Source organism: Rutilus rutilus (assembly GCF_951802725.1).
Source record: "Rutilus rutilus genome assembly, chromosome: 25".
NCBI classification, from domain to species: Eukaryota; Metazoa; Chordata; class Actinopteri; order Cypriniformes; family Leuciscidae; genus Rutilus; species Rutilus rutilus.
Genome location: NC_140229.1, coordinates 5175428 through 5198973, shown reverse-complemented (window position 1 = coordinate 5198973; position 23546 = coordinate 5175428). Strand labels below are relative to the sequence as shown.

Genomic DNA, 23546 nt, shown 5'->3' with positions numbered 1-23546 from the left:
ATGGGATACAGTATTGATTGTAACTGTGTGTTTCAGTACATTTAGCATTCCACGCATATAGAAAATGTACATATTGTGCACAGCATATATGTAATATAATGCAGAAAAAGTAAGATGTGTGTGCTGCTTATCCAAACATAGCCTGTCATGTGTTGCATTGTGGGTGTTTATTCTGTGCTGTGTCTCAGAGTCGTCTGGACCAGAGTAAAGTGTCCTTGGAGGCCCTTGAGAGGCAGTTAGAGGAAGAAAAACAGAAAGTCAAGAATAAAGAAGCTCTCAGCAGAGTGGCGACAGGTAAAACAGGCTTCAGCGGAGATGCAATAAAACATGCTGGCGGAAGAAAGATAATGACTCTTTGTGTGTGTGTTTGTGTGTGTGTGTGTGTGTGTGTGTGTGAATCCCTGTGTGCGCACACAGAAAGTGAGCTGCAGCTGCAGCTGGAATGTGCACAGACGGAGGTGGAGTTTCTGCGCAGGCGTCTGCGGCAGACAGAGGAAAGACTTGAGAGTGAGAAAGAAGCCCGTCAGCTGTTGGATACAAAGGTATGAGACCCATTTCACCTGGTGTTCATTATTTCCTCAATTATGAGCTTAAAGGATTAGTTCACCCCAAAATGAAAATTTCCTAATAATTTACTCACCCCAATGCCATCCAAGATATCCATGTCTTTCTTTCCTCAGTGGGAGAGAAATTATGTTTTTTGAGGAAAACATTTCTGGATTTTTCTTCTAACAATGGACTTCATTGGTTACCATCGTTTTTAAGTCCAAATCAATGCAGTTTCAAAAGTCTTTGAAGTGTTTAAACGGGCTGTACGCGATCACAGCTGAAGAAGAGGTTGTTATCTAGCGAAACGATAAGTCATTTAAAAAAAAAAAAATTTAATTTATAGACTTTTTACCTTCAATAGTTCGGATTGAGCTGATCAACAAACGGACAGGGAACTACGTCATCACATTGAAAGGTCACGCCGGCAGAAGTACCGCCTCACTGTTTACAATGCGACCATACGTAGGAGGATAGTTCAAATAGTATTGTTTGCTATTATATATATAGTAATAGTATTCAGTGAATATGAATAGTATATGAATAACATTCTGATGAATATGAATAGTAGTTCAAATAGTATTGCCGGCGCCGGCGCGACCTTTCAACATGATGACGTAGTTCCCTGTCCGTTTGTTGATCAGCTCAATCCGAACTATTGAAAATCATTTTTGAAAATGACCTATCGTTTCGCTAGATAACAACCTCTTCTTCAGCTGTGATCGCGTACAACATCGTTTAAACACTTCAAAGACTTTTGAAACTGCATTGATTTGGACTTAAAAACGATGGTAACCAATGAAGTCCATTTTTAGAAGAAAAATCCAAAAATGTTTTCCTCAAAAAACATAATTTCTCTCCCACTGAGGAAAGAAAGACATGGATATCTTGGATGGCATTGGGGTGAGTAAATTATTAGGAAATTTTCATTTTGGGGTGAACTAATCCTTTAAAGAGGCCGTGTAAGCCAAGGGCTGTGTTTGAAATCAACCCCTATACCCTCATTCACTATTCCCTATATTACTCCACTAATATAGTCCAGTTGAAGGAGTGAATGAAAACGAGTGAGTGAATTCGGACACTGAGTGCACAGGAAGGGCTGCCGCTTTTGCATAGTTTGTGCTTGCGGATTAATAATCATTCGAAACTTAGCAAACTGGCAGCTCCAGTAGTAATGAAAACATTTATCTTGAACTCTGTCGTGGAAACTTGCATGTATAAACCTTTATTTATACCGGTATGATATTACGCTGTACCCACATTGGACCAGCGGTTTGTAAAATGGATGGATGGATGATTCAGCTGCGGCGCCATCTTCTGGCGAGACGGGGGAATTCATTCGGTGCGAACCTCACAGTGCATTATGGGTATTCTCTAGCTGTTACGCGTACATTGGTCGTACACTCTATTGCACTGCATTGTGGGATTGAATGAGTGCACTCGATAACGTCCACTATGGTTTCGGACACCACTTCAAATGGCTGTTTCCTCAAATAGTGCCCTAATTAAGGGTATGGGGGGCGATTTTAGACACAGCCAAGGTTTCTTGCACCAAATGCCCAATTTTATTTTTCCATAAATGGTCATGTTCAGTGTTGTTATAAATTAAAAACCATTAAAAATCGTTTTCAATCATTGAAATAAAGCTGGATTAAAATAAAAACGAAAAACTGCATGACAATTGATGGAAAAAAAAATTGATGAAAAACTTGGAAAACTTAAAAAAACTAGTTGCCTTGGCAATAAGTTTAAATACTAAAATCAGTAAAACTAAAACTGAAATAAAATTTCATTAAAGCTAATTAAATATATATAACTTTTAAAAGCACAACAAAGTGACCAAAACTTAATCTAAAATTAAAAAGAAAACTGAAAATATAAAAATAAAAGCTAATTCAAATTATTAATAAACACATATTTAATAGTACATAAATAATACTAAAGTAACACTGGTATCAATGCTGGAACTTGCAGGGGGTTGTCACCACAGTATTGAGTATTTCCACCATTATTGCTCAGAACAGAGATATATATAAGGTTGAAAATATATATTTCACAATGGGAACCTGCTGTTTTTTTATTTTTTTTTATTGATTTCAGTGCATTTTTTTATTTTTTTAAATATTATCTGGAGTAAAACGCCACCTAGAACATAATAGCAATTTAATGAATTCTGTATTATGGGATAGAATGTAAACAGTAAAACCATTATAAAACACAAAAAATTAATACAACAATAAAAATGTAAACGGTAAAGTACAAAAATGTTAGAAAACACAAGCATTTGCGTAATTAGACTCAAAAACGTATTGTTAGCCTCCTGAGATGCTTATCCTGATGATAATTGTCTTTCTGTCTCCTCCGTGTGGCAGGTCCAGGAACTGCAATCTCAGCTTGATCAATCCAAACGCTCCGTGACAGATCTAAAACGTCACTGCCGGCGGTTGACCTCTGACCTCCAGGACGCCCGTGTGCTGACAGACAGCCTGCAGGGCCGCGCTCACGAGCTGGACCGGAAACAGAGGAGGTCTGTGGCATTTGCATGTAACACATTAATATTCAGCGCCACGTTCTCTGGCTGCTTGAATATGCATTCTCAAGCCCTGTTTCTCCCTTGCGTCTGTGTCCGTGTGTGTGTGTGTGTGTGTTTGTAGGTTTGACAGCGAGCTGACCCAGGCTCTGGAACAGGCTGATAATGAGAGGGAGCAGAAAGATAGAGCCATCCAGGAGAATACAGTCCTCGGCGCAGAGATTTTCACCCTTCACAAAACGCTGAAGGTACGGGCCGAGGTCAAAGGTCATGCGTCCGCCATCTGCACTGGTGCCCGTGTACTCTGGGTGTCCTCTGTCAACCGCACGAGTTCCCAGAGATCCCAAATGAGCAGAGGAGAAAAGTTCTGCTTTGAGTCCATCAGATTATGTTAACTTTATGGCGGTCTGCGTCCGAAAGCTTAGTCAGCTGACTTGGTGCCTCACTAACTTAACAGGCGATGACGTTTGCGCACGAAGGCACCTCACGAATTTCTCACTAGAAATTACATCAAGTCATACATTTACACACAAACTGACCACCAACCGCAACGTTCAGATGCCATCTTTATTTTTTAGCTCTAATGTCACAGAATGGAAAGCACAGGATTATGGGATATCAAAGGCAGCGAAGGACACATATATGCTTCCTTCCAAAATCCATCAGATGAAGGCATCTCAGGAGGCCGGAACCGGCAGCATTTTTAAGCTTTCGGACGCAGCCATTGTTTCAAAGCAGCTGCACAGAAAAAGCTAGTTTCTGTTATCAGTTAGAGATGAGTGTATAATACACAGCTATAATATAAAACATGTTGTTTGTTAGTTAACGTCATGTATTGAGTTAAGCAGACACAACCAACATGTTAGGTTGAACGTTTTTTGATTACAATATAAGAATTACAATATTTGAGGATAATAAGGTGTCGATCCAAAATTGCCATCATAAATATTGTACTTTCTGAATGTATATTTGTATGAATTGTTTGGGGTGTGTTTGTCATTATTTTTATTTGTTATATATTTTTATATTATTTGTGCTTTTTGTGCTTTTTGTGCATTTGTGATTGTTTGTGTATGTTTGTGTGTATATGTGTTTTTTATGCATTTGAGCGTGTGGTTATATGTGTCGTTGTATTTTTATGTATCCATAACTGTGATTTGTGTGTGGTTGTTTTTGTGAGTATGTGTATGTTTGTTTATGTGATTGTCTTTTGTGCAATATTGTGTGTTGTGCAATTTGTGTCTGTGTGTTTGTGCTTTTGTCTGTGTGTTTATGCATTTGTGCATGTTTGCATAATTGTGCATGCATGTGTTTTTTGGTGTGTGTAAAAGGTTTGGGTCAGTGTGCATTTGTGTGTCTTTGTATAATTGCTTGTGTGTGTTTGTTTTTATGCATTTGTGTACTCATTTATTGTTTATTTGTTTGTTTTTTGTGTGTATTTGTATGTGCCTGCGTATAGTTTTCTGTGAATGCAATTTTTCTTTGTTCATCTGCATTTGTGTGTGTTTATGCGTTTGAGCTTGTTTGTATAAATGCTTGTGTTTGTGTATGTGCATGTGTGTTTGTGTATGTGCATGTGTGTTTGTGTATTTGTGCGTGTGTGTATCTTGTTTTTTTTAGGTATTTGTGTGTGTGTGGATATTTATGTTGTTGTGGGTATTTCTATGTGATTGTGTGTGTGTGTCTGTGTATGTTTTTTTTGTGTGATTTTGTGTGTGGTGTTCAGCATGTCTTTTTGCTCTTGCGAATCTTGTTTATGTGTATTTACGTTTCTATATGTGCATAATTGTGTGTGTTTCCAGGCCAGTCAGGTAGAGGTCACAGACCTGCAGCTTCAGAAGGAGGAGTTGTGCTCTCAGATCCGTGACCTGAGGATCCCTCTCCATCTCACCTCCGACTCCATCCCTGAACTGAAGAAGAAGCTCCGGGAGCTGGAGACCCGAGACAAGGAGCGCTCGGAGGAGATCAGCCAGATGACGGCCAGAATCAAACAGCAGGAGCAGGTACAGGAACCCGAGAACAACAACTCCACTAAATGACATTCTTGAAAAGGTTATGATATTATAACTATGATCACATTAAAGGGATAGTTCATCCAAAAATGAAAATTCTGTCATCATTTACTCACCCTCATGTTGTTCCAAGAAATTTTGAAGAATGTCGGAAACTAAACAGTTGATGGACCCCATTGACTTCCATTGTATTTTTCCATACTATGGGTCCATCAACTGTTTAGTTTCCAACATTCTTCAAAATATCTTCTTTTGTGTTCAGCAGAAGAAAGAAATTCATACAGGTTTGAAACAACATGAGGGCGAATAAATGATGACAGAATTTTAATTTTTAGATGAACTATCCCTTAAACACATGAACGCTGACAATTACATATGGAAGTCTCAACATTTAAAGGTCTTAAAGGTACAGTAGCACAAATAGCTTGTCTTCACAGGCTCACTCTGTCTGACTGGAGTTTAATATTCACTATTAGACCTTAGTCAACGAGGCTGTGAGGATAGACTTACAGTCTTCACAATGGCACGCACTGTATAAAGGTTCTGGATCATGTAATTTTAACAACTTTTAAACTTTTAAAAGTTTTTGTCTACTGAAACTTTTTTTTTTCTTCAGCTGAACAATCGGTATGTTGTTAAACAGCAGTACAATCCAGAGTATTCTATCCCTTACAGCCTTGTTTTCATTCCTGCATAATAATTAAATATGAACCTACCCTGAAGGTCTATACTGCATTATCGATTTGACTGCACTGACACTATTGGATGAAAACCAAGCTTGAACTGCAGAGCTGCTTTATTGCTGAATCGACTTTGTTTCATAATAATTAACACATTTTACAACATGGACACTTATTAAACTGAACTGAATCAACAATGAGCTAAATAACGGCACAATTTTCATTCTGTAAAGCTGCTTATAGCTGAATTGAGCTCATTTCATAACTGATTAGCTTTACACTGATATTGAACTGAACTGAATCAACACTGAACTGCATAAAGACACTTTTAAGCTGCTCTGAAACAATCTTGTATAAAGCGCTGTATAAATGAAGGTGACTTGACTCTGTTCTCCACAGATGCACTTGCGCTTTGAGATGGAGATGGAGAGGATGAAGCAGATCCATCAGAAGGAGCTTGAGGACAAGGACGAGGAGCTGGAGGACGTGCAGAAGTCCTCACAGAGACGGGTGAGGGACACAGAATAAATTACAGCTCCACGAACCTCCTTACAATCCTGTCTCAAACATCCTTTCCTGTCTCTCTGTGTGTGTGTGTGTGTGTGTGTGTGTGTGTGTGTGTGTGTGTGTGTGTGTGTGTGTGTGCAGCTCCGACAGCTGGAGATGCAACTGGAACAGGAATATGAGGAGAAACAGATGGTGGTTCATGAGAAGCATGACTTAGAGGGGCTGATTGCCACACTGTGTGAACAGGTAAAAAAACACACATATTTCAACAATTTTATAAACGTTATGTAACATTAACTACATCTACATGCACCCTCATCTCATTATAATGAGATTTAGGGAATATTGCGATTTAAACATTTCCCCATGTAAACAGTAAACACAATACTTTAATCAAATTGATGCGATTAAGTTCAAAATGTGTGGCGTATGCCGATATTAATCGCAATAAACAGGCATAAACACTTCAGTCGCATATACCTGTATGTGCTTGTGACGTAGACGGATGATGTTATAATGCGCAGATTCGTAAACATAGCTGTAAAGAAGGCATCACATTTTGGGGTGCTGAAGAAACTTGAGTTGTAGACAACATTGCACGACATGAATATAATGCAGTATATAGATGTTCGAAGACATTTAGGCACGTCGCCGGAAAAAAATCCAATACGTCCAAAGAAATGTGTTTTGCATTTGACGCAAGTAGGTTAAAACAGTGGCCAGTAACACACCTACTGTAGTTATAATGACCCTAATGACACACTGTATCCAACCGTTTCTAACTTTCATTACATTCCAGGCGTGATATTTATTATATACAGTGTATGTGGGTCATTTGGTTTGGCCCGGATGCGATTCAGCGTTCAATAGATCATAGAGTTATAGTCACATCGGGGCTTGTGAGGATCTGTAAAGCTGTCATGTCCCTCTCTGTTCTGATATAAGAGCCTACGGACGGCCTGTCTCAGTGCTCAGCTCTGAATCGACATGAGCCTCGTCCATCAGTGCTCTTCATTCCAGTGTGTTTGTAGGAAATGTCAAAGCGTTTAGCAAACATTCTGAACTTCATTTGTATTAACATCTTAATGTCAAAGTGAAATGGATTTCGAAACCCATTTTACTTCAATACTGTAACGTAATCTGTAGGGCAGGGCTCGGTTTTATCCTTTGGCAATTGACTGGATGATGAAAAATGTATAGGGTCGGAAATTAAGGAGGAATTAGTGACGTTGGCCTGAAAGTAAAGTTATTTCATACTTATTGAATTTATGTGTTATAATATAAAGTTACAGTAGTAGCCAAAAGTAATGTCCCTACAATGGACCCTACAAGTTCGATTAAACCATCAAAGCATGAGGAAAACATTTAATTTATTTAAAATATTTTCAATATGATGGAAGGACACTAAACTTGGTTAAGGTATTTATCTGACAAAATTATTTGGCAAGAAAAGGCAAGCTACAGGTTTTTTTTTTCACTATGCAAAACAAATGCATAGAACACATTGACTTCAACATAATCAGTTATTAATATTTAGTTGGTTCTCTCTTGTTTTTGCATGTTCATAATTTCTTTTGTATGACAGCCTGGCCAAACATTATGTCTGCACAATTTATAATTATATTATATGATATTATATTTCATTGCGTTATCACAAATAAAACAATTGACTTCAAGCACAACTACCCAATATGCTTACAAAATCATAAACATTTTTAATAATATTTAAATAATGGGTGAAGATTTTCCAGGGTCAATTTTCCTAGGCCGGACATCTACTGTATTTAATAAAAACACATTCTGATATATATATATATAGTCCATATATATACAGTAACATAACCTTTATATATATACAGTGCAATGCATAAGTGAATACACCCATGCTAAAGTTGACTAAAAAGAGGATAAAAAATCATATTTTGGAAATTGAACTTAATGCCTTAATTAAAAAAATTAGGAAAAATCCAACCTTTAAGGACACCAATTTTCTTTGTGAATGAATAAAATACATGGTGCATAAGTGAGTACACCCCTATGTTAAATTCCCATAGAGGCAGGCAGATTTTTATTTTTAAGTATTTTTTTTTATTTTTTTTTTAGGATACTATGCATCCTGATAAAGTTCCCTTGGCCTTTGGAATTAAAATAGCCCCACATCATCACATAGCCTTCACCATACCTAGAGATTGGCATGGTTTTATTTCAGTTAGTCTAATAGCTAGTTTGATTTGCATTGAGAGATGATCTTATGGAAAGTACCCCATGCCAATCTCTAGGTATGGTGAAGGCTATGTGATGATGTGGGGCTATTTTAATTCCAAAGGCCAAGGGAACTTTATCAGGATGCATAGTATCCTAAAAAAAAAATTAAAAGAAATACTTAAAAATAAAAATCTGCCTGCCTCTATGGGAATTTAACATAGGGGTGTCCAAACTTATGCACCCTGTATTTTAAGGAAGAACATTTATTTATTTACGATACATTATTCATTCACAAAGATAATTGGTGTCCTTAAAGGTTGGATTTTTCCTAATTTTTTTAATTAAGGCATTAAGTTCAATTTCCAAAATATGATTTTTTATCCTCTTTTTAGTCAACTTTAGCATGGGTGTATTCACTTATGCATTGGACTGTATATATATTTTAGGGCTGTGAAACGATTAATCGCGATTAATCGTATCCAAAATAAAAGTTTGTGTTTACATAATATATGTGTGTGTACTGTGCATAATTATTTTGTATATATAAATACACACACATGCATGTATATATTTAAGAAAATATGATTTATATATCAAATATTTATATTTATATATAATACAAATTATATATATATATATATATATATATATACACAGTATATATAAGCAACATTTTTTTTTATATATACATATGTGTATATTTATATATACAAAATAATTATGCACAGTACACACACATATAATATGTAAACACAAACTTTTATTTTGGATACGATTAATCGCGATTAATCGTTTCACAGCCCTAAAAAAAAATATATATATATATATATTAGGGGTGGCACGGTACATGAAAAAACATCCGAACCGTTCGGTTCGCTTGTCTCGGTTCGGTGCGCGTGTGCGTCGCGCGGTTTGCACGGTTCGACGCATGCGCAATGTAGCCTCGTGCCCGTGCTAATACAATGCTAAATCATAAATCAGACATATGTAGAATTACATTACAATGTCCAGCAATCGATTTATATAGTACACTGAGTTTACCTAGACATTTAATGAGATCTACTCCACTATATGTTGTTTTTTTCATGTGAATAAATAGGCTACATAGATCGACTGTTCCACGTAGCCTAATGGTCCAGTGGCAGAACTTGCCAAGCGTATCAAAGGTTCTGAGTTCTAATCTGCGCTCGTATATATTTTTTTCTTTATCAAAACCGATTATGTTTATCAGCGGTTGTATATCAAGCAGGGACCGATTTGTATGAATTTTGTTTTATTATTTAATCGGAACGAGTAGCCTTGAGTCTCCTCAATGGATTGAAGCGCGCGTCCGAGTGATGAATGTGCGGCCGCTGCGGTGTGTGCGCGAGCCACGAGAACACTGTATCAGCACCACTGATCGCAACTGCAACGAGCACTTTGATCACTTGATTAAAAAAACACATTTCAGCGCTAAATTGCTTCTTATTTAACAAACGAATGAAACAAATACTTTGCTAGTTAACTGGAAATGTTTTATTTATTTGTATTGGTACACCCGTGCTGCAAGATAATATCAACCCTGGCAAAAAATGGTGGGGACATGTCCCGCCTATGATGACGAGACACGAGGATAAATTGACAACAACAACAACAACATGAACCGTACAGAACCGAAAACCGTGACCCTAAAACCGTGATACGAACCGAACCGTGGGTTTTGTGAACCGTGCCACCCCTAATATATATATATATATATATAAAATTCACAAATATGTATATACTTCTCAACATTGTATCAGATATAAATAATATGAGGATGTTCCATTAACATTATTTTATTTTTATAACCTTTACATAATGCTTTTGGAATGTTCGCTGGACTATATTAATTTGCACATTGTTATTTTAGTAGTTATAGAGGATCTATAGCATCGGACATGCTCTGGCTCATTTGCTTATCTAATAGCTCGTGGCTATGCTGAGAGGGGTCCTTTAGAGATACTGTACACACATTGACCTGAACGTCCTGCCCCTGGGCCATAGTGAGCTCTCTAATGTGACTGTGTGATCGATATGATGAAGCTACTCATCAGCTGCTGTTAACAACGACCCCTGCTTTATGACCCGAGCTGCACGTAAACACCGCTGCTCAGAGTCGGTACTGTATTGAGTAAGAGGATGTGTAAAGGGCCTGCTTTTCATGCATGTATTGACCTTCTGTCTCCTGCTGGATTTTTCCAGGGCAATGTGCTTTCACTGCCAACCCAACCTTTCAACTTATTTTTTGTGCATTACTTGAGATTTCACATAATGTTCTATCCATTCTGTAAAAATGTTGCTTATATTATTGTGCATGATTTGTAGTCTTATAATATAATATAATATAATATAATATAATATAATATAATATAATATAATATAATATAATATAATGTTAGAGATCATATAATATTATATAATATTATGTTATATAATATAATGTTATATAATATAATGTTAGAGATCATATAATATTATATAATATTATGTTATATAATATAATGTTATATCATGTAATATTATATTATATAATATTATGTTATGTTATATTATGATGTCCATCTTTGTAGTCTTCTCTATATATTATATTATATTAGGTAAAATAATATTTAGTAAATATTGTCATTTAGTCAATTTAATGAATCATTTTTAATACATGTAGCATCTGGTCTTTATTGTGCATGATGAAGGCTGTCTTTGTAGTCTTATGTATTATAATATATTAGCTATTGGCCATCCTGATTTCTGTATATCTGTCCATTAAAAAGGCCATGTCTGTCGAGCACTAGTTTGAAATTCTCATTCCTTGCGTATCAGCTCATATTTGGAGCCATAATGATTTATTGAGCTTCCGGGATTTGCTCTGTTTTCCACAAGCAGGAGTTTGTATGTGTCTGTGTTCACGTGTCCAGCATCATTACTCAGTTTCTGTGGTCTTAGCTGAGTCTGAAAGTCACCGCTGGTATCCAGAGATGCCTGTCTTTCTCCCAGAACACTTGTGAAGTGTAAAGGCTCTCTGTTTGTGCTTCAGTGTGATGTGTAGATGAATCTCTCTCTCTGGTCTCAGGTGGGCCACAGAGACTTTGACGTGGAGAAGAGGTTGAAGCGAGACCTGAAGCGCACACATGCCCTGCTCAGTGATGCCCAGCTGCTGCTGTCCACCGTTGAACAGCCCGGGCAGGGTCATGACCCCGGTGCCAAGGAGCAGCTGGAGAGACTGCGCTGCCAGGTGCCGCTGCCATCCCAGCATTAGCTCAGCATGGCTCACACGCTGCACACATTTATATGGCTTTGCATTATTGGTCTTCAAATGTCTCACTGTGAAACCCTTAAAGGGATAGTTCACCACAAAAAAAAAAAGAAATGAATTTATTTCTTCTGTTGAACACAAAAGAAAATATTTTGAAGAATGTCAGAAACCAAACAGTTAATGGACCCCATTGACTTCCATATTATTCTGCAGAAAGAAATTCATAAAGGTTTTTAACTTGAGGGTGAGTAAATGATGACAGAATTTTTGGGTGAACTGTCCCTTTAATTGCAGTGAAATATAGCTGGTGTTTTTTTGTGTGTGTGTTTTAAGCTTTATTTGCCCAATACATTTTAAAGTCAGCATGAAATGGAGGTTGTGATAGTGTTTCCTTCCCTGTTGTGACGTATATCTGAGTAAAACTGCTTCCTGAGCAAGAAAAAAAAATGTAGGGCGGGACTTGATTTTGTCCATCAGGAATTGATTGGATGGTTGTTGTTTGCTATTGGTGGATCGCATGTGAGTGACAGGTTGCCCCTCCCTCATGCCAGTAAACACATCATCAGAGAAGAGATGTCACTGCAAGAGGGAGGGGACATTGTTTAGATTAAAGATTATGAGAGCACATTCATCATTAAAAAAAAAAAAAACATTATGTGCATGGAATAATTCCATAACCACTAATATTTCATGGTGACTTTAAGTAATGTTCTAGCACATGTTGCTTATCTGATTGTGCATGATGTTCTTCTTTGTAGTCTTAACAAATATACAATTTTAAATTGTAATTATATTTTAGAATATTACTATTGTTTTACTGTTTTTTATTTATTTTTTTATTTTATCAAATCAATGCAGCCTTGGTGAGCATAAGATACTTCTTTCAAAAACATTTAAAAAAAAACTTAATTATTCCAACTTTTCTCACCAGTAGTGTATGTTTGCATAGTTTGTGTTGTCAATGCAAAGGCATCTACAAATAATAAGGATGCTGATATTGGTCATAACCCATTAGTGGTCTGTGGTTACCTTCATCTGATGCACTTGACTTTGAGTACATCTATTTGTATTCTAGCTGGAGGACAGTGAAGGCAGACGTTTGGAGGCTGAAAGTGTTCAGAAGACTCTCGCTGCAGAGCTGGAGAATGCTCAGATCGAACTGGAGAGCATCTGCAGGCAGAAGAGCCTGGTGAGGCCCGGAGACATGAAATGAAAGGTTCACAGGGCTGATCTGAGGTTTATCTGACTCTGTCTCTGTCTGTTGTCCCAGGTGGATGAGCAGCTGGCTCAGCTACACTACGAGAGGACAGATCTGATGAAGAGGCTCGAGGAAGACCAGGAGGACCTCAACGAGCTCATGCAGAAGCACAAAGCCCTCATCGCTCAGGTCTGCTGGAGATACATGTGTGTGCTTCAGTCTTGGAGAGTTGTGAAAGTCGTTTTCAAAATAGAGCAGCTTTTCTAATAATGAGCTCTGTCGGGAAGTGTGTGAAAATGATATCATTTGTCACAATGCGTTGCACTCTCATAAAATATCCTCTCTCTCTCTCTGATTCATTTGAGTAAATTTGTGATTCATTTTGCTAAATGGATGACTGGTTAAAAAAATGGTTTATCCTCTCACTTGAGTCATCCCTTAATAGTGTTTCCAGTCCTTGGGCAACATCATTAGATGTTTTCTTTTTATAGCAAAATAAATATTTAAAATACTGATGTTTATGACTATGAGAATACAAAAAAAAAAAGAAGAATACATTTAGAAATGTAAGATGATGCAGTAGGATTTGATTTGATTTTTAGAGGATTCTTATTGTTTGATCCCATTAGGATTGGTTTCAGATTATGAAAGAAGATCCATTAGCATTAATTTAGGATTTTTTAATTAATCTTATTAGTTAATATTAATATTTTTTATAATATTCAGGATTCTTTGATGAATAGAAAGTTGAAAAGAACAGCAACCTTGTTGCTAAAATATGTGTGTGTATTTATATAACCTACGCCGAGCGGGATTCGAACCTGCGTCTCCGGCATGGGAGGCTGCCGCGCTAACAAGGACGTTAAAGACCGCAGCCTCTAGCATTAGTCACTAATGCACCTCTTGAGGCCAGGGGAGTGAGGTTTACACATACAGCTCTAGCTTGCCTCCATTACACTCACCCCCCTAAACCTCACTCCCATCCGGGTCACGGCACCAAATGCAACCCCCAGCCTGGGAGGCTCTTACTAGCTTGCCGCAATTACATATACTGTATATATATGTGTGTGTGTGTGTGTGTGTGTGTGTGTGTATGAGGTTATGTAAAATATCCCAAAGCCAACCAAACATGTTTGTTTATCCCAGTCTTCCAGTGATATCTCTCAGATCCGAGAGCTTCAGGCTGAAATGGAAGAACTGAAGAAACAGCGACAGACCCTACAGGAGGGGGTGAGACAGACCTGCAGACAAACACACTGAGATATAGACATGTGATGTCCATTAGATATACATTGACAACATATGAACAGTTTAACATGGACCGAGTCACAGTTTGCATACTTACTGACCATGTTATGTACAGTACATACTGCGCTTCTCTTAATAAACTGTGTACTTTTAAGTATGAAGTACTAATATGAAACTAGATAAAGTTTGAGAAGATAAAGACCATCTTTGATGTTGAATGTTTAATATAGCCAGAATGTTTTAGCACGTTTCTAGGATGTTTTAACATGTTGCAGAATTTTTAGCACATTTCTAGCATGTTTTAGTATGTTGCTATTATGTTTTAGAATCACTTGCATGATGTAGCCTACCTATTGCTAGCATCTTTCTGTTGTGTTTTAGCATTTTGCTAGCACGTTTTATCATTTTGCTAACATGTTTTTACACTTTGCTAGCATGATTTAACATGAAAACATGTTGCTAGCATGTTTAAACATGTTGCTAATATATTTCTAGCAAGTTCCTTGCATGTTTTAACAAGTTTCAAGCACATTGCTAGCATGTTTTAGCACCCTGCTAGCATGATTAACATGCTGTTAGCGTTTTTTTAGCATGCTGCATCTGAGCACCTATTAAATGCGCTTATTTTCAGAGTATAATGATTCGGGACACAAATTCTAATCTCACATAGGCCTACTTCATTGTATTTTCATGTTTTTATTTAATAGTAAATTCACTTCCGCTGAGGAAGACTGTTGTCAACACGAAGTTGAAATAGTGTTTTGTTGACCTGTAAGTGTGTTTCACAAGCGTAGTCGTAACCCAGCGGTGCTTATCCTCCCAGCTGCAGACCAGCGTGGCACGCGTGCAGTTCCTGGAGTCGTCCACGGTGGCCCGCAGCATCGTGAGCAAGCAAGAAGCTCGCATATGTGATCTAGAGAATAAATTGGAGTTCCAGAGAGGACAGGTCAAGAGATTTGAGGTCAGTCCAGCTTCCACTTTATTCTCATTCTCAGAGAGGATCTTTATAGTGTTACAGGGTGTGTGTGTGTGTGTGTGTGTGTGTGTGTGTGTGCAGGTCCTGGTTCTGCGTCTAAGGGACAGTGTGGTGCGGCTGGGTGAGGAGCTGGAGCAGGCGGCCCAGGCAGAGGCCAGAGAGAGGGAGAACTCACGATACTATCAGCAGAGACTGGCGGATATGAGACTGGAAATGGACGACCTGAGTGTCAGAGAACAGGAGAGCGGCCGTCGACGCATGGAGCTGGTGACTGACACACACAAACATACCTTTCTGATGTAGCTGATGAAGTAACACACTATTTTTCACTATATATATATATATATATATATAGTCAATAAGATTTAGTTTTTGAAAGACGTTTCTTATGCTCACCAAGGTTGCATTTATTTAATCAAAAATACAATAATAACAGTAATATTCTGAAATATTATTACAATTCAAAACAACAATTTTCTATTTGAATATATTGTAAAATGTAATTTATTCCTGTGATGCAATGTTGAATTTCCAGCATCATTACTCCAGTCTTCAATGTCACATGATCCTTCAGAAATCATTCTTATATGCTGATTTGCCACACAAGAAACATTTCTTATTATTATCAATGTTGAAAGGAGCTGTAATATTAATATTTTACAATTATCATGAATTAACTATAATACAAAATCATTTATTAATATTTTTAAAGCACAATCTTACATATAACTGTGAAATGTTTTTAAGGTGCTTTGATGAACATAAAGTTCAAAAGAACAGCATTTAAAAAAAAAAATAATAATAATGTGCATTATAAATGTCTTCACTGTCACTTTTGATTAATTTAATGCATCCTTGGTCAAGAAAAAATAAAAATTAATATATATATATATATATAAAAAAAAAAATCTTACTGACCCCAAGCTATTGTATGGTAGTGTGTATTTATATCAGTCAATGCCAATAAATAAAAACAAATAAGACAATAACGGATATATCCCTAAGAATAAAATCAAAAACAGTTGTAAAATCTTACATTTTTGTAATATCATGAAACTAAAAATGCTGCAATCATTTTTGATCTTTGAATTTGTCTTGAGAATATCCATAAAATTGAACAGCTTTTGTGAAACTGTCCTCATAACTAATGTATTCATATCTACAGCCGCTCGGTGCATTTTCCTCTTAGTGGCCGCCCACGAGCCTGACACGTTAATGCCCAGGAGAATACACCGAACTCTCCTGAAAAACCTGTAAATATTCATAATTTAACACAAAGGAGGAGTCCTTGCATCAGTACAGCACATGCCTGCGTGTAATGCATTTTGACCTGCGTTCTGAGAGTCAAATTATGAATATTAGCTACAGTGTTACCGATGCCTGGCGCATACACAAAGAGTGAAGTCTGGGATGCGTTCCTTCCCGATGCTAAGACACGCGCGCACACATGCTGAGGCTCTCCAGGTTATTGGTTATGAAAGGGAGGGGGCAACAGCGAAGGTGTGGTTGTCATGGAGATGAGAGGAGAGGAATGGGATTTGTTGTATCAATAACCTTGAGGAGACAATGGGAATTAATCATAGACAGACAGTGGCGGCTCGTCCAGGAGAGCATGAGACTGGGGACGGACAAAGAAGGGAAGGGGAAAATGAATCGTGTAATCAGTCGCTCCACTGGCTCTCGAGCGCTCATTATCAAATTATTCTGCAAACAAGAGCTCGCGATCGATAGCGCAAGATTGTCCTTTAGCAAACAAGCACTTCAGAAGTTAAGAGAAAGGCTTGCCAAAAAAAACACTGGAATATAATGATTTTTTTTTTTTTTTTGTATAAATTAAGGCCAGTACAATAAGTGTTTTAAATGTAACTTTTGTATTTTGTAAAGTATTTTAAATTTAATTTAAATATAATATAAATGTACATTAAAGTTGAGAAATAAGGGAGAAATCTACTTTTCATTTCATTTTTTTCCTTATAAATGTATATATACTGGACATTAGTGGCCAAAAGTGATGTCCGGAAGAGATATTTGTTTTTAATGACGCAATTAAACCATCAAAATATGAGGAAAATATTTAATGTTTTTTTATATATTTTAAATGTGAGGGAAAAACAAAACACTGAACTTGGTTAAGGTGTTTTACAAACTTATCTGACAAAAAAAAGGCAAACTTCAGCTACAGGTTTTATTTTACTATGAAAAAAAAAAAAAAAAACATGAATAAAATGCATAAAAAAAAGCATATTTATATATGCTTCTCACTTGTTTTTGCATATGTCCATAATTTCTTTGAACGACAGTCTGGCCCAAAATAATGTCTGCACAATTTGGCATGTTTCATTGAGTTATCACAAATAAAACATAGAACAGCTATGCAATATGCTTACAAAATTTTCAATATGCAATTTTATAAATATATATTCTTAGTGGCTCTTAAAATAAGATAAAAAAATGTAAGCCAAATTTAATTTAGGGTGAATTAAATGTTTCACCTGTGTACTGTAATATAATATTAATCATGAAAATATAAATATTCATTAATGTTTTGACAATGCAAATAATTTTTTTAATTTTTTTAATTTTTTATGTTTAGATTTTCATTTTAACTGTGTTGTTTTTGGTGTTAAAAAAGTTAAAAGGATAAAAACAACTCTGTAGGCCTCATATTCATAACCTCTTAGCCACATTTATATGCTTTCTTAAGAAAATGTGAGCGGTGTACTAATAATGCCAGCCTTCGTGAGCAGTTAATTAATTGGGCATATTTTGAGATTAAACACTTGGATAATGATTTCTCTTGTCCTGATGCAAGCTCTTTGTTCCTCTGGAGATCCAGCGTGACCGTCACACGTTATCTGATTATATCTTGTCTTATCTTTTTCCAGGAAATGCAAGTGGAAGAGCTTAGCGCAGTAAGACAGACCCTGCAAGCTGATCTAGAGACATCAATCCGGCGTATCGTTGATCTACAAGCTGCGCTGGAGGAGGTGGAGTCCAGCGATGAAAGTGATACTGAAAGGTATCGCTAGCGACGTGCGCCTGACCTTTTCTATTTCCTTTTTCGTTTGCATTCCTCAGTCTAGCATAGCAAGGGGACACTGTCTGCGTTTACATGGATTGTAATCGGACTAGTAGCACAGTCGGCCACACACAAAAGTCACACGTTGCCACGTCATTCGGAATAAATTGGCCAAATCCAGTTCAAATTGTATACGTATTGTAAGGGGTGGTTTAAACCTTTTCTAATCTGATCGAGAGGACATTGATCGAATTGAAAACCGAAACTGGAAAGTACTGCGCATGTGCAATGATGTGGAGATACCGTAATGAAGTATGACGTCCCACCAGTCCTTGTTTCGGACTCTCATCCACAGACGCCTTGTTTTTGGGTGCCGGAAAAAAGGGCGTTTTTACCGCTTGATTAATGTAAGGAGGATGGCACAACGTTTCATGTGCTTGTCATCTAATAATTAGGGCCTGAAATAGATAAAGAAGCAATGTTGGAGAATAGTATGTGCAAACAGAGAAAAAGCTTGTGACACATAAACACACACGCCATCCCGATCACTTTATTTGGCGTTCATGCGAACACTGCATTCCGATTCATCATTCGCTGGTTGAAACAAAAGGTGTCCATGGAAATGTAGCTAGTGTCTGAAACCCAGTTTGCATACTATACATACTATATAGTATTCAAGATTGTGATTGGTGTGATCCAAATCATAGTGTGTTGAAAATAGTATGCTAAAGTTGCCTGGATGGTGTACAATTTCCAGTGGACCCAATATACATCCCATCATGCTTTCTGTGCTATTGTTGCCCAACAGAAGAGTTTGGGACTATTTTATTTTATTGTAATTTAGCCTAAATATATTTTATATATTCCTATATATTTACAATAAAAAGGTTATATATTTTTTTCAGCAAACCCAACTTTATATTACAGTATGTATGTACACAGTTGTTTGTGTGTGTGTATATACACTACCGTTCAAAAGTTTGGAATCAGTAAGATTTTTTTTTTTTTTTTATGTTTTTAAAATAAGTTTCTTCTGCTCACCAAGGCTGCATTTATTTGATAAAAAAAAACAATTAAAAAAAAAACAGTAATATTGTGAAATATTATGACAATTTAAAATGACTGTTTTCTATTTTAATATATTTTAAACTGTAATTTATTCCTGTGATCAAAGCTGAATTTTCAGCATCATTACTCCAGTCTTCAGTGTCACATGATCCTTCAGAAATCATTCTAATATTTGATGATTTGATGCTCAAGAAACATTTATGATTATTATCAATGTTGAATTTTTTTTTGTTTTTTATTCTTTGATGAATAGAAAGTTCAAAAGAACAGCATTTATTTAAACTAGAATATTTTCTAACATTATAAATGTCTTTACTGTAACTTTTGATCAGTTTAACTCATCCTTGATGAATAAAAGTATTGATTTATTTTATTTATTTCCCCCAAAAATAAAATTTTGAACGATAGTGTTTAATGTTACAAAAGCTTTAGATTTCAGATAAATGCTGTTCTTTTGAACTTTCTATTCATCAAAGAAATTTGAAAAAAAAATTGTACACAACTGTTGATAATAATCATAAATGTTTCTTGAGCATCGAATCATCATATTAGAATGATTTCTGAAGGATCATGTGACACTGAAGTCTGGAGTAATGATGCTGAAAATTCAGCTTTGATCACAGGAATAAATTACACTTTACTGTATATTCACATAGAAAACAGCTGTTTTAAATTGGAATAATATTTCACAATATTACTGTTTTTGTTTTATATTTTTAATCAAATAAATGCAGCCTTGGTGAGCAGAAGATACTTCTTTTAAAAACATTAAAAATCTTACTGATGGCAAACTTTTGAACGATATATATATATGTGTGTGTGTGTGTATAGTTTTTTCTCCCTTTGGATTTAAAGTTTTACTTCTTGCTGTTACTTTTAATTGCTTTCATTCTTTTTCAGTTGAGCTGAAATGTTGAAATGTGAAGAGATTTTCCTCACGCCCCAAAATCAAGGCTAAACTTAGCTACTACAAACGCTTCAATAATGCCTTCCTCCCTCGACACCCATAGCAAAATGCAGTCCGATGTATCAGAGTTCACACACTTTGATCTTCCCCGCCAGACTTCCCTCCCTAAAAAAAATCAATATGCTTGCTTTGCTCGTACCTCCAACCAGTTGAGCTTTCCATGCCTCTCCTGTGTGTCTCTGATGCGTCTCCCTCTTCACACAGTGTGCAGACGGCCGTGGAGTCCTTCTCTAGAAGGAAAGATCTGTAAGCACTCCGTTCCCCATCCTGCTGTTGCTCTCTTCCGTGCATCCATGTTCATTTTCTGTGTTATGCATTTGGGAATGAGCAATCGGATGAATGCGGGTTTCAAACTAGGCTAATGGTTTTGTATTGAACTGGACGATATAGGGAAAAAAATGTGATTTCCTTTGAATTTATAGAATTGTTCTGAAATTTCCTGATTTTTTTTTCTTTTAATGATATGCAATTTTAGTGATTTTTAGTCATTGATATTTTAACATAAAAACAATTAATGCTAAACCTTCAATAAATATATTTTTATACTTACATTTAAAAAAATTCCAATTGTAATTTTTTTTTTTTAAATTTTGTTACAGTATTTTAATTTAATAAAATAAAACAAACTTAAAAGTAGCAAATACAGGTAGTGTTTAAATCTGAGATGCTCTTAAAATATTAGTCTCAGCATTCTGATACTCACAAATCGCTTGTGGGACTAGTTTAATGACAGTCTGAAAGAAACTTAACAGCCTAATAAAAAGTGCATTAAAGTCATCAAGGATGTTGTTAAATTTTATATTGCCAGAATTTTTTTTGCAAATATAGTCCCTATATTTTCCGGCTCTAGTTGCATAACACATTAACGTTTGCTGCAATATGAAATGTACTGCATTATGCAGTACGATTTCTTTTTTGCATATAAATGCACTTTGTGAACCTTGGCTTAATGGTTTTGGCGGAGTCTAACACATAACCATCCTTCTCTCGTTGGTCTAAAAATTCCCCATCAAAAACTGACAAGCATAAATTGATGGATGGGCCAGCGCTGCGTTTGGCTGTTAATGTGGCTTGCTTAGCCTGTTGCTCAGTACTGTAAGTGTGTGTGGACTTGTGTAAGGCCACAGTTTCCTTTCACACAACATAAAGTCTCTGTTGAGCGGATGTGAACAGACACCTACTCGTTGAACGCAAACCGCCACGTACCCACACTGCCACTTCACTTTGCTTTGTTAAATGCAAGAAGCTCTCCTCTGTGCTAGAGTCCTTTTAAAAGTTCACCAGCTGTGATATGCTTTGTCTCCTGAATAATGCATGTGCGTTAGCCGAGACCCCCCGCGTCTCTTCTCTTTCAATTGTCTGTGTGAGCGAAAGGGGGAAAATGAACTGTGTTACGGTTGCTCAGCGCTTTTGGCTCTTAAATCGCTATACGAATGTGGTGAGACCGATTACAAGAGCAGGGTAGGAGAGAACCCATGGCATATGCAAGCAAATTAACAGTGTTTTTGTTACCTTTCTCGTGCATGTTTTGAATAAAAGCTTCTGGAAGCTAGAATAAGTTTGACGCAATATCTCTGTTCCAAAATGTAGTGGCCGCCATTTTAAGGAATTATAGGAGTAAACACAACATAAAAGGGTTTCTAAAAGATAGATCACTTGTTTTGAGCAAATTCTAAAGCAGTATCACATGTATCCATCCATAGATGAATCAATCCCATAATGCATTGCAACAAACAAGTTGAGCAGAATTCTAATTATAAAAAAAATTTTATTCAGTACTGAAAAGCACAGCTAAAAACAGAGACGTTGTCCATTATTTATCCCTTTTTTATTTAAAGGAACCGTATGTAAGAAATGTATTTCAATTAATCATAAAATGGCCCTGATATGTCACTAGACATTAAGAAATCATGTTCATTTCAAATGCTTATATCACTGACAACAGTAGTCCGGCCAGGATATTGTCATTTAAAAGTGAAGTTGCAGCCCTCAACTGATGTTGATGATGTCATCTTGTGTTTTGGCCTGAAGTGCCACCCTCCACCTATCTACCAATCACGAAGTCAGTAGTGTTTCGGCATCCGGGTTGCCAGCTCTGCTCTAGTTACCAAAGCTGCAGCTACAAACGTGTCGGATAAAAAATGTCTAACGTTACGAAACCTAAAAGACCTCGTTATGAATCCGAAATACGTCGTGACAAAGTCCGAAATAAAACAAGGATTTGTATAGGAGATTCTAACAATGTACTGTCACATACGAGCGTACATCTTTACGATTATATTTGGCTAATCGCCATTAGTAAATTTTTGCGATACATAATTACTTCGCAAAACATCTCTCATGAAGCATAAACATAATTAACAGAAAAAAACGTACTGTGTAGGACTCGTCACTTGCCATTGGAAGCTCCTTGTAGCAGCCTATTGTCCTGCTGGATCCTGCAGCCTATCTGGCAACCTCGAGTCAGGGGGGAGGGGGAGGGGATACACCGCTCTACAGTAATTTGAAAGTGATTGCAGTACCAGTTTTGGCCACAATCTTACATACGGTTCCTTTAACTAAAGCAAATTATTATTTTATTTTTTTTATTAACGTTTCCTTCTAATGGGTGACAGTTATAATGTATTAATACAGTAAAAAAAAAAAGGGGGGGGGGGGGGTGAAAACTTTTGAACAGGATGAAGATTTCCACAAACATTTTTACATTTTTTTGATTTAGTACTCCACTTTGGAAGCAACAGAAGTTGCTTATATGTTTCCCGGAAGACAAATCAAGTGCAATTTAGCTTGATCTTCAAATTCAAAATCTAAAAATAATTGTTCTTTATTGGCATTGATGGTTCCATGATCATCCATGGATCCTTTCAATTGCACAAACGGTTCTTTATAATGAAAAAAAAAAGGTTCTTCAAATTATTAAAATATTCTTCACATTAATAAAAAAATTGTCTTTTAATAATAGTTCACAGAAAGGTTCTTTGGTGAGCCCAATATGGTTCTTCTATTGCATCTCTATTGCAAACCCTATTTTTAGTGTAGCCATTAGAAGGTAGCTGCCTGTCTAGGCAATAAGCACCAAGGCAGCTCTCTAGCTCTTGGATCAAAGTTTATGTTTTGGGTTCTCAGGCAAACAGCTTTAGTAAGTCTGTAAACAGGCTGTGGATCAGTGCGTTGTGCCCCTACGAGCCCTGATGATGACAGCGCTCTCAAGACTAATGAACTCACAGTTCACTGAACACACATGGCCTGCTGGGTAGCAATGAGGATATCAGAGCTAATATCACCCCCATGTGTGGCGTTACAGCACCCATCATGAGAG

The 23546-nt window shown here is 36.6% G+C and overlaps 1 protein-coding gene across 4 annotated transcripts in view; it reads left to right on the top strand.

Annotated features, from left to right (window-relative positions):
- myo18b (myosin XVIIIB) overlaps positions 1 to 23546 on the top strand; it is a 58818-nt gene that overhangs the window by 31714 nt on the left and 3558 nt on the right. For 3 of the 4 annotated variants that reach the window (XM_084400443.1, XM_084400442.1, XM_084400441.1), the window contains 15 exons: positions 189 to 294; positions 418 to 542; positions 2919 to 3073; positions 3201 to 3324; positions 4879 to 5079; positions 6168 to 6278; positions 6417 to 6521; positions 11569 to 11730; positions 12827 to 12940; positions 13022 to 13138; positions 14096 to 14179; positions 15021 to 15158; positions 15255 to 15440; positions 18059 to 18192; positions 20432 to 20473. In XM_084400443.1, coding sequence (XP_084256569.1) covers positions 189 to 294; positions 418 to 542; positions 2919 to 3073; positions 3201 to 3324; positions 4879 to 5079; positions 6168 to 6278; positions 6417 to 6521; positions 11569 to 11730; positions 12827 to 12940; positions 13022 to 13138; positions 14096 to 14179; positions 15021 to 15158; positions 15255 to 15440; positions 18059 to 18192; positions 20432 to 20473 — 1904 coding nt within the window. The remainder of the gene's footprint in view (positions 1 to 188; positions 295 to 417; positions 543 to 2918; positions 3074 to 3200; positions 3325 to 4878; positions 5080 to 6167; positions 6279 to 6416; positions 6522 to 11568; positions 11731 to 12826; positions 12941 to 13021; positions 13139 to 14095; positions 14180 to 15020; positions 15159 to 15254; positions 15441 to 18058; positions 18193 to 20431; positions 20474 to 23546) is intronic. The other variant, XM_084400444.1, reaches the window with a different exon arrangement.